This window comes from Oryza brachyantha, chromosome 1, assembly GCF_000231095.2.
Source record: "Oryza brachyantha chromosome 1, ObraRS2, whole genome shotgun sequence".
Lineage (NCBI taxonomy): Eukaryota > Viridiplantae > Streptophyta > Magnoliopsida > Poales > Poaceae > Oryza > Oryza brachyantha.
In genome coordinates this window covers 7893494-7904781 of record NC_023163.2, presented here as the reverse complement: position 1 = coordinate 7904781, position 11288 = coordinate 7893494, and the positions used below count along the sequence as shown (strand labels likewise).

General features: G+C 44.0%; 2 protein-coding genes across 2 annotated transcripts; one reads left to right on the top strand and one right to left on the bottom strand.

The window, feature by feature from the left end:
- The first annotated feature begins 2710 nt into the window (after window positions 1-2710).
- LOC102710168 (rhomboid-like protein 14, mitochondrial) lies at window positions 2711-5485 on the top strand. Its single transcript, XM_006645716.3, has 2 exons — window positions 2711-3065; window positions 4279-5485. The coding sequence occupies exons 1-2, from the start codon at window positions 2820-2822 to the stop codon at window positions 5071-5073; spliced, it is 1041 nt and encodes a 346-aa protein (XP_006645779.2). The 5' UTR covers window positions 2711-2819; the 3' UTR covers window positions 5074-5485.
- Window positions 5486-7559: 2074 nt separating this feature from the next.
- Window positions 7560-8687, bottom strand: LOC102709613 (protein TsetseEP-like). Its single transcript, XM_040526274.1, has one exon. The coding sequence runs from the start codon at window positions 8541-8543 to the stop codon at window positions 7797-7799; it is 747 nt and encodes a 248-aa protein (XP_040382208.1). The 5' UTR covers window positions 8544-8687; the 3' UTR covers window positions 7560-7796.
- Window positions 8688-11288: the final 2601 nt, after the last annotated feature.

The window sequence follows — 11288 nt, the reverse complement described above, 5'->3', positions numbered from 1 at the left end:
GATAACACTGAAAAAATAAATTTGGATGAGAAAACAGTTTTAAAATTTAAATTTTAGTTGTCCGATAGGATGATGAGAAAGTCATCTTCTCCTCCCTGGTGCCTCTTAGATGGACTCATGGACCTCAAATTTGACTATGTAGTACGAGTATTACAAGGGATTTTAGTTCTAAACTTCTACATAGAGATGGATCAGTTTTGAACGAGGCCTACTCAATCCCTTGACGTATTACGTGCAAGTCTTTCTGTGCTGCTTAAGACGGGCATATCTATAGCTCCGTCCCGCTAGTTTATGTGCAGCGTTCCTAGCGGATTGATTCGTCACAAGAGATTCACAGACTGTTAGGTTTTGGTGGATCTGTTTAGTTTGCCCTCTACTCCTTTGTCTGTTTTTTTTTCTGCTCACCAATACATAATGAGGCTAGAGGGTAAAGATCTATTTATAGCCACTTCTAGATAGATTGTATATGTCTCCGGTTATTTGTCTCGTCATCTCTATAATAATTTTGTTAACTTATATGTTTCTGATATATTATTAGACTTTTAAACCAGTTCAGTTATATGAATATATATTATAATACCCTCTACTTCTAAATTGTAGCTACCTAGAATAAGATTTGATCCATCCTAGTAGTATAATGGCCCATTGTAGGTAGTTACATTTTGGAAGGAAAAGAGTAATCCATATCACATATATGTGAATTATGTGTCAAGGTCATATTGTATATAGGTTTAATTTCAATATAGTCATACAAGTCAACAACTTACAGAGCTAATCCTGTAAATAAACCTAGCTATTCCACCATAGGTTGTACCTAGGATAAAACATGTCCATATGTATAAACTTCAATGGATCATACCTCAATTGTATTCTAGATTAGTCATCCTTGGCATCTTAATTATTTCTTCCTCCATTTTATAATGTAAGATGTTTGATTTTTTTTTGTTATAACGTTTGATCATTCGTCTTATTAAAAAATTTAGTACAAATATAAAAAAATGACAAGTTGTGCTTAAAGTTATTTTGACAATAAAATAAGTCATAAGCAAAATAAATGGTATTTCTATAATATTTTGAATAAGACAAATGGTCAAACATTGTAAGAAAAAAGTCAAACGTCTTACGTATGAAATGGAGGGAGTAATTCCCCAAGTTAAATTTGACGACAATAATTCCCCGTCACATGGAGCACAAGTACTTACCACACTGAGTTAAATAAATACCACAATATATAAATGTTGCAAGTTACACAGAAGTCCAACATATACAATCCCATTACACCTAATTAACTTTCTTGATTATTTCTATTTCATATGTAAAAGTAAATTGCTTCAATCGCAGTCCTTTTGTTTTGTATGACAACTATTATCAGATTTGAATAAACTAAGGTCATGATAGCTTTGTTTTGCTAGTTCTTCTAGATAGCGTCCCCACTTTGGAGTATGCGTCTATCAGTTCAAGATTGAGCTTATCACATCTAACTTAAGTAAAGTTTGATGCACCAATGAAAGTGTGGTGGATAAAATAAGCACCACAAGTTACGTAAATTGTGGCTAGAAAGTGTAATTATTGTATGTGAGACAGGGTGTTCGGAAACAATGGCATGCCGCAATTATTGGATGCTTCACAGAGCCATATTTTCTAGCTATAATTCCAAATGAGGATGTGATAGCCTCTTTCAATAGAACAAAAATCGCAAGACAAGTTACAATAGGTAACTTTTTTCCAGAGATTTTGTATTTTGTTACAATTTTACGATCTTTTAGCATATTATGAATGTTACTAGTCTACCGAAACTTCTACTGGTTTTGTTACTGTTGCCATAGTGACCTGAGCCCAGTGACCGTACGTCTTTCCTCTAGATCCACCCTTATCATCCAAGCTTGTCATCGTCATCGACAAGTTGGTCTCGCCGACGAACTTGGCTTGGCTAGCATGCGTGCATGTCATAGCTGCTTGGCTCTGCTGCCTTGAAGCTCCACTTCCACCTGGGCTACTACCTCCACACCCCGATGAGGTTGGAACTTTTCATCGGCCTCTTCTTGGTGCATACGCGTCGGATCTAGACATCCCCTGCTTTCAATGGGCAATTTTATTACGAAACATCTTATGTAAATATTTTCATCTAAACTTCTTTTATGGGCAATTTGTTCTTGACCTTATTTTGATTTGTTTACCCTTCTATTTTAGGTTTTTATTTTTACCCATGTTTTTTTAACTCAATCCACATGCTAGCCCTCTTTTGAATGGAGTATACTAACGGTGTTAAGTTAGTCGTTAAAGTATCGTTTTATTCTTTATTGAGAATTTGATTTCTATCATTGTATTCTTAATAGTGATTCTGTTGATGTATATATGTATATATACTGATGTGATTTAGAACAGATGGTAAAACCGTAAATGATAATAATACTAGACGGAGTAGCACGGTCAAAAGGTTCCGATGTTAGAAAAATTATCTCAAAGGTTTATAAATAAAATTATTATGGGATGTCATGGTATATAAGCCCTAAACCTAAAAAAAAAATTTACGCATATATCACTTTTGTTTTTTAAATTTTTTTGTGGCTTAGTTCTTCCGCAATCAGCTTGGACTTGGAGAGGAAGAAGCATACCGCGGACCGGGCAAGCAGCCTGCGCGAGAATTATCAGGATTGCTCCGGGCGTCTCTTGCGATGGAAGAAAGAAGCCAAAACGACCCGTCCAGAAATAAAAGGAAACCAGGAGAGCAGAAGGGAATTTTGTACGATTGCGTGTCGTGCCGACTTCAGCCTTCGGTGTCCCCACCGCTCAGCGAGCCAGCCGGCCTCCGCCCCGCGATGGGCGCCGGGATGAGCAGCGGGCGGCGGCGCGTCGCCGGCGGCGGGGGCGGCCGGCCGAGCGGGATGCTCCCCCTGCTGGCGCTGCAGGTGCTGCTCGAGTACGGCCGCGCGGGCGCCAGCCGGCCCCCCGTGACGGCGGCGCTCATCGCCGCCAACACGCTGGTGTACCTCCGCCCGGGCTCGCTCGACGCGCTCCTCCCCACGCTCGACCGCGTCGCCTTCAACCCGCACCTCATCGTCCAGGTAGTCCCCAGCACTCCCTACTTTCCCATTTATCCACACTGGGTGCGAGGCTATGTATGAAACTGTAGATTGGTTCCTAATTTATCCGCGTCAAAATCCAATACTTTCTTCAATCCCCATTCCAGTGCGCGCCAGTTGAGGTGGACGCTTTTGCCTCCGGCTGTAGTATTACTGACGGATTTTAGCTAGTAGTGGACGATACCAATTTGCTTGATCATCTGCAATTTTAGCTGTTTTGGGGGAAATTGGTAGCAGGTACTGCATAATTGTAAAGAAATTTAGGAATAGCACACGTCTATTGGGGATAGTTGCTGATTGCTTTACCGTAATGTTTGTATTGGTAAAGGGGAAGAAACAAGTAGAGGCTTGGGCAGCAGATTAACAGAAGAAAGCAACCCCTTTCCTTCCTGCTGCAGTATTCCTGTTGCAGTATTTACTCTTAGTAGCCACACAAAGCATCAACCTTCAAGTTTTCGAGTTTTCACACGGAACATAAGTTCATCCTACATGTGTTTCAACTTAGTAAAATATACTCTGGTCATGAAAACATTGTTTTGGACATCGACATAGTCTTCAAAATGTAACTTTGACTGCTAATTTCTGTTGCAAAGCATTTCAAGAACTTGATAAAATTGTAATATAATGAGATTATTTTTCGAGAAAAATATGTGTGTGTGATATTCATATGTCCAATCTGAAATAACTAAAAGATATCAATGTTCAGTTTTTAAAGTTCACTTGATATTCCTGTGCATCATTATTTCTCTAAGATTTGCTAGTAAGCTAGTAATCTTGGAAAATAGTCCCTCTATTTCATATTAAGTCACTTTGGATTTGTCTTAATTAAACATCTTTAAATTTGACCAAAATTATAGAAGAATGTACTAACATCTACAACACCAAATTAGTTCCATTAAATCCACCATTGAATATATTTTTAGAGTACATTTATTTTATGTTGAAAACGTTGCTTTATTTTTCTATAAACTTGGTCAAACTTGAAATGTTTTGATTTAGGACAAACCCAAAGTGACTCATAATATGAAAAGGATGGAGTAATTCCAAGTAGGATGCACATCATGTGCTCTAAAATATTGCTGGAATAATTGCAAGTTCCAACTGAAATTCCTATCCTTTCCATTTTTCTGTTTTGAAATTACGATCTGTTTGTTCCATCTGATTAAACACAATGATAACTGTTGGCTTGTTGCAGTTTGGAGACCTTACACGCTTCTTCTTGTCAGCTTTCTACCACTTGAGCGAGACTCACTTCTTCTACAACATGACATCTCTCTTGTGGAAGGGCATACAGCTTGAAACGTCAATGGGTAGTGTTGAGTTTGCCTCTATGGTTGCTGCATTGCTTGGCCTGTCTCAAGGCATCACGATACTTTTGTCCAAAGGTTTACTGCTTTTCGGCAATGATGCGGCTTATTATGATCAATTATCTGTTGGATTCTCTGGAGTACTATTTGGTATGAAGGTCGTGCTGAATGCCTGGTCAGACGAGTTTGTCTTTCTTCATGGGATGGTTATTCCAGCAAAGTATGCTGCCTGGGCTGAATTACTACTCATTCAGGCTTTCATCCCTGGGACATCGTTTATTGGCCATCTTGGTGGAATACTTGCTGGACTGGCCTACCTTTGGCTTAAGCGATCATTCTCAGGGCCAGACCCTCTTTCTCTTCTCATTTCAGGAATCGGAAAGGTTGTGAGCTGGCCAGTAGGTTTTGTTCAGAAGCTTTTCCGGTCTGGCCGTCGTCAGGGTTACACCGCGAGTCGGGGCAGAGTTGGGCACCGTGCATCACCAAGAGAGACTGGTCGAGGTATATGGAGATGCTCAACCTGCACTTATGACAACTCGCCTTCAACAGATATCTGTGAAATGTGCAGCACTGCACGTGAGGACCGTGCTTTTTCCCGCAGACAGCACCTCCAAGCTGGACAGAACGGAGAGCTCTCAGTCGAGGAGATTCGCCGTAGGAGGCTTGAGAGATTTTCCAGATGATGTTAACCATTGGTTTTTGGTGGTACAGGAAGGTAGTTAATTCTTCATGAAAACTGACAAGGCCCTCTTAGGCCTTCGTCTGTTACTGCTACATGCTGCTGAACATTCTTGTGTCTAATGAATACTGAAGTTTTAACTATCCTATTCGCTGAACTGCTACTTACTTAGCTCCACTTTAGAATCCCTTCATAATATCTGTAGTCTGTTATTTTGTCTCATTATCAATGCCTTCAAAGCATGTAATTATGTCTTCTTTTTCTGGATAAGTGGAGCATTGGAGTAAGTAGTTAACCACGGCATATAATCCCTCTGCTGTATGTCTGTCACCTATATGTTGGGCATATTTTTCAGGCCGTCAGGACATTCCGCTTCACAGTCAATTTTGCTTCTCTCTTCGCACTGTCTTCGCAATGTCCAAATTGTTGGCAGACTAGCGACATGTTGAAATCATTGTTGGTTTCATCTTAACTCACCAGGTGGGATGCAAGATACGCTCTCAGCGTCTGAGAGGTTAGGTTGGTACCGTGATGTACCCATTTTCTTCTTGACATCTCTCACCAAATACATTAATGCATTACACATACAGCTTCGATCACCCAATTGACAATTTGCTCATGAGAAACAAGAAGAAAACGACACACAGCGAAGAGAATCATGAGGAGTCGTTCTGTTCGCCGTGCGTGTTGCATTCCTGGCTGTAGAAATCGTTGCGCTCGAGGAGGGTCCTGACGGCCCCGGCCGGCATGGCCCCCGCCGTCGCCGTCACCGGCGCGCCGTCCTCGTCGATGGCGCCGGTGGCGGTGGCCGTCATGCTGTAGCAGCAGTGGCCGCTCCGGCTCCGGCTCCGGCGCCGTCTCGTAGCCGTCGTCACGACGCTACGCCAGCGAGAAGGGCGTGTACCGGCCGCCGCCAACGACGGCGCGGAGAAGGACACGGTGGTCGACCTGGCGGCCGTCGCGGTCCCGGCCGGGCCCTTCTTCCTCTCGCTGCTGCTGCTGCTACCGCTGCTGTCCATCTCCACGATCAGACAACCGGTGGGCGACGCGACGGAGACCGAGAAGACGACGACGCAACGTCGACCGAAGCCGCGTTTTGTGTGCGACCAAACTAATCAGCAGCCGGTGGTCGGTTAATGCCATTCTCCTCCTCTCCGATGCCTTTACTTCACGGAGGGGCTTCCGGTTATGTTCCCTAGCTTAGCTTGTGATCTGCTCTGCCTCGATCACCCTATTGCAAGTTTGCACGCCATCATCCGTTTAGTAAAATTTTCCATGGAGCCTTTTTGCCGTAGTTGGTATAGTGATACCTCACGTTACCTTCTTCTCTAGAAGAGTTAAAAAAAAGCTACGGAAATTTCGTGAACCACCTCTATCGCTGGTTTCACAGTGGCATGACAACATGCATTTAACCGGAACCGGATCCTCTGTAGTCGACTGCAGAGAATATTGTCGCTGACGTGTGGGCCCAGCACCTTCCGGGACTATATTTCAGTGGCGGTTGTAGAGGGAAGTCGACTGCAGAGGGATCACAATCCCATTTAATCACCCCCATGTTTTCTCTTCTATTTATATAGAAATTGCAATGTGTACAACTCAACTATCCAACTTACGTACAAGCCAATTTATCAACGGCTACAGCGTCACTCACTTGACCCCCTTTGCCTAATCAATGGTTGTAGTATTTAGTCGTACGCAGGTAATATAATTGAGTCATACATATAGCAGGACTGTGTTTATACTTATAAGTTAATATTTAAATTTTTAAAGTTAAATTTAGAATTGATTTTAGGGTTTTTATACCGAACTTTATTTTTCAGCCTTGACTTTTAGATCGCTAAGAACATGTATATAAAAATTTTATTCATAAATTATTTTTCATTTGCAAATATGTGGTATACCTTACAACGGGCAGGGTTCATTGCCGGACGGCCAGTTGCCCGGTTGAAACGTGCATATGTTCCGAAGTCTCTTTTGCTATAGGGTAAAAGTGTTGTGCCGGATTGTGAACAGTGGTTGATGCTTTGATTGTGATCTCGTTTTAATGAAACGTGACCAGCTGATCGTCGACAGTAAGCCGCCCTTTGTCTATTTCCTTATTATGGTTTTCCAATAGTGCCTGCCGCCTTACGTCTATTATGCTGTCGTCTGCTCGTGAAGACAAACTTATTTGGTTCCTCAATTCTCATTATTTGCATGTACTCTTGCAAATTTTATCAACACGAGGCCACGGTGTTTGAATAAGTTCGTCAGTGTGCCAATCAATCAGCAGATGAGCTATATGACATTAATTCGTCACAGTATGTGGTTTGACCATTTGACCATGACAGTTTACCCATTTCTATATCTTTGTTTTTTTTAAAAAAAATTACCCGTCTATGTTTCGCTCCAACTGTATATATAATAGCTTGAAAAGGAAATAACGATGCTGACGGATTGAGCATTTTAGCCATCAAACTGAATATAAGTTGAGAAGTAAAGAAGACAGACTTCACACCACAAGCACCAAATGTGTGCACAAAGGTAAATATCTGTGTATTAACATACACAAAAATATCATGGTACAAGCCAGCACACTACATAGCAAACCTCCCTCTCATATACAAAATAAAAGAACAAAACACAAGCAGCCTATCAATATGGCAATCAATGTGTATGTACACCAAAATCTACAAATGGTAACTCAGCACGCATATGTACAAGAACAAGGACTCACCGTACGTGCTCTCAAATCATGTAGAAGAACATGCCGAACAACAATGGCACGAGATTGTATATTACACCATATGAACGTAGAGTGGCGCTGGCTCCACCAACAGAAACCGGCGTCGCCCCTATCTTTGCGTTGATCTGCTGCCCAGGCGGCGGCGTGTTCGGGTCCGGCAGAGGCTGCGGCGGCGCGTTCGGGTCGGGCTGCGGCAGAGGCTGCGGGTTGTTCGGGTCGGGCTGCGGCAACGGCTGCGGCGGCGCGTTCGGGTCAGGCTGCGGCAGAGGCAGCGGCGGCGCGTTCGGGTCGGGCTGTGGGAGAGGCAGGGGCGGCGCGTTCGGGTCGGGCTGCGGCTGCGGCAGAGGCAGCGGCGGCGCGTTCGGGTCAGGCTGCGGCAGAGGTAGCGGTGGCGCGTTCGGGTCAGGCTGCGGCAAGGGTTGGGGCTTTGGGCCTGGCAGTGGAAGTGGCTGCGGTTTCGGGTCAGGTTGAGGCAGTGGCTGTGGCTGTGGCAGTGGCTGCGGCTGTGGGAGTGGTTGCGGCTGTGGCTGTGGCTGTGGGAGTGGTTGCGGCTGTGGCAATGGTTGCGGCCGTGGGTTCGGGTTCGGGAGCTGCTGCAGCTTTCTCTGTGGCGCTACCAACCTCGGCGAGCGATGAGCTGCGGCAGGAAGGTCATCAACCAAGCTCCCGGCAGCGAGATGAAGAAGAACGACCTGTGTCAGCAGCAGCAGGGGGAGGAGGAGACAGCAGGCATGGCGACGCCTCGCCATGGCCTCTCTCGAAGGAGCGCTGTGTCTCACCAGCAGGCAGCGCAGCACGCACGGCTATAGCTAGCTAGCTAGCTGCTGCCTTGTGGAAGCAGTGTGGTCACGGCTGCTTCAGGTAGTGGACATCAAGGGGGGCAGCCGACCTCGGACTTTATAGCCATGGCGAGCCAACCAGCGACGCACGCGTGTTGAGAGAAGAACAACAACACCAAGAAGAGGAGGAAGAAATAACCCGTGTTTCTTTGGTTGGACGTCCATCCGATTGATTGATTAATTAGGGCAGGTTAATAATCCGGATCGCGGGTCGTGATCAGCTGTTAATTGCTCAACTAGGATAGCTAAACAGCACCACCTCGCTGCACGGTAGCCAAGCATAAAGAGGGTGTAGTGTGTGTGTGCTTGCTTACGTATGAGAAATCTTTTTGCTTCGATTGTGGGCTAGTAACTTCCACAGCGTGATCGAGCTCGATTACAGTTACAGCACGTTCCTGCGTATTAATTGGCCGTCGCAATACCTAACCAAGTTGGCCACTCCATCAATCCGTCGTGTGCCACAACTTTTTCCTTTTTTTCGCCGTAGCAATAAATTTCATCAGGTGCATGATGTAGAAAAAGAGCTTCAGGAACACTACTGCATTGAGTGTACTTCTAGTACAGTGATAATATCTACTCCTGCTACTGCTTATACTACATTATCTCTTCCTGCGACCGAACAGACTTACTTTTGGTTAGTTTATTTGTTGCTCGCATATATAATTCACGAGATATGCTTGCACGTAGAGAAAAGCACACCAATTTCCCGAAAACAACGTTGAAGTGCAGTGGTGGAGCACATATACTTTGTGCTCGAGAATAAAAAGAGCATCGCTGAAAAGTTTCGCCTTTCTAATTTTCTTACACAAAAACCTCGCGTTAAGAAAAACGGTACGATTGGATCCCTCTAGATTAAATTTCAAACATATGTTTAGCTATTTATGTTATTTAAAATATACAAATATAAAAATATAAAATTGGTTTAAATTATATTCAGTGATAAAACAAATCATAACAAAATTCACGAGAGCGCTAAGGTACAGTGGTAGAGCATGTACATACTTTGTGCTCGAGAATAGAAACAGCGATCGCTGAAAGGTTTTCGCTTTTCTGATTATTTTTCTTCCACAAGAAACCCTCGCGATCGAGAGGAAAAACGGCGTGGTTGGATGGAGCCTATACCTTGCGTTTCTTTTCTCGTCCTCTGATGTCGCTGATAGGTTGATAGCTAGCCGGCCGGGCGGGACGGTGGAAAGCAGCAGCAGCAGCAGCGGCTGCATGCCTCCGTAGCTTTCGCGAGGCACAGTATAGTCAAAAGAAAGAAAGAAAAAACCATTGGGTGATGGTGGATTAACACGTACGACGGGGTAGTGGCGATCTGATCCGATAATATCGATCGATGGGTAGTCGTTCGTTGCGGTGCGGAGGTCGGTGCGCGCTCGGTGGGCCACACGCACGCGCGGCCGCGTCAAATCGGCGGCATCCATCCCCATCCACCATCAAAGCCGTACCACGCGGGCGCGGATGCGCGCCCGGGAAGCTAACCGCTAACCGAGCTTGGCCGTGTGACGCCAGCCGGCCCCGTGCGGCGAGGCCGGCCTAGCTAACGAATACGTACTTCAGTACTTGGGATGGGATAACCGGCACTCTACAGTGACGGCTGAAGAGTCACTGTAGTGACAGTTGGATAAAAAAGAAGTGGTGTAGAAAGGATGGAAAAGAAAAGGCTCAATTCTGCTCGCGGTTTGAATTAGCTTGTATGGAGCTAAGAGTCTCGGATCGGATCAGATCCAGCCTGAACTCTTAGTCGTACGAATCGAGTCGAGCTAGGCTTTAGCTTGTGAATTAAGAGCTAACCCACAAGCTACTTAATCAACACAACCTACTTAATCAATATAGACATAACAAAAAAATTACGATACAAAATGGTAGGAACAGTGTTTAATCTTTCTTTTACATACAATGTATTTCTATCAGTGAGTTATTTATCAACATTGGTTAGTATTACGTCAACATACAACAAAATAGTAAATTTAAAATTATCAAAAGTTATATAAATGAGATATGGCTTGTTATCGAGCTTCACAGGCTAGCTCGTAAAAAGTCAGACTGATTAGGGATGGCAATTTTACCCATAGGTATGGGTATCCGTGGATACCCGACCCGACGAGCATGGGTGTGAACATAATTTTTTGCCGGTGGACGTACTCACCCGCTACCCGACTACCTAATGGGTAGCGACCGGGTTTTAATTTTTACCTGCGGGTAACCCGCGCCCGACCCGGTTACATGTTTTTCTAAATGGCCCATATAAAAAACCATATATATTTCATTGTGATACTATGGTTGGTTAGTAGTTTACTATTTTTAAGTGTGATACTATGATTTTGATATAGTTGTTCCTTTTATTTATAATTTTGAGTTCATTGTTTCCTTTACTATTTTCTGTATCTGTACGTATATTGGATAAGAAACTAAGGATGTGTTTTATTTCAAAATACCCATCGGGTAACCAGTGGGTACCCGAGCCTCCGCCGGGTATGGATATGTGTATAATATTTTGCTTGCTAAACAATTTGGGTACGGGTCGGATATTTATGGGCGGATATCGGGTCGGGCATGTTCTTGCTCCGCCTGTACCTGACCCGACCCATTGTCATCCTTAAAGTTGATTAATTATACATCCCTAATGCAGATCATCTAATTTTATTGTTT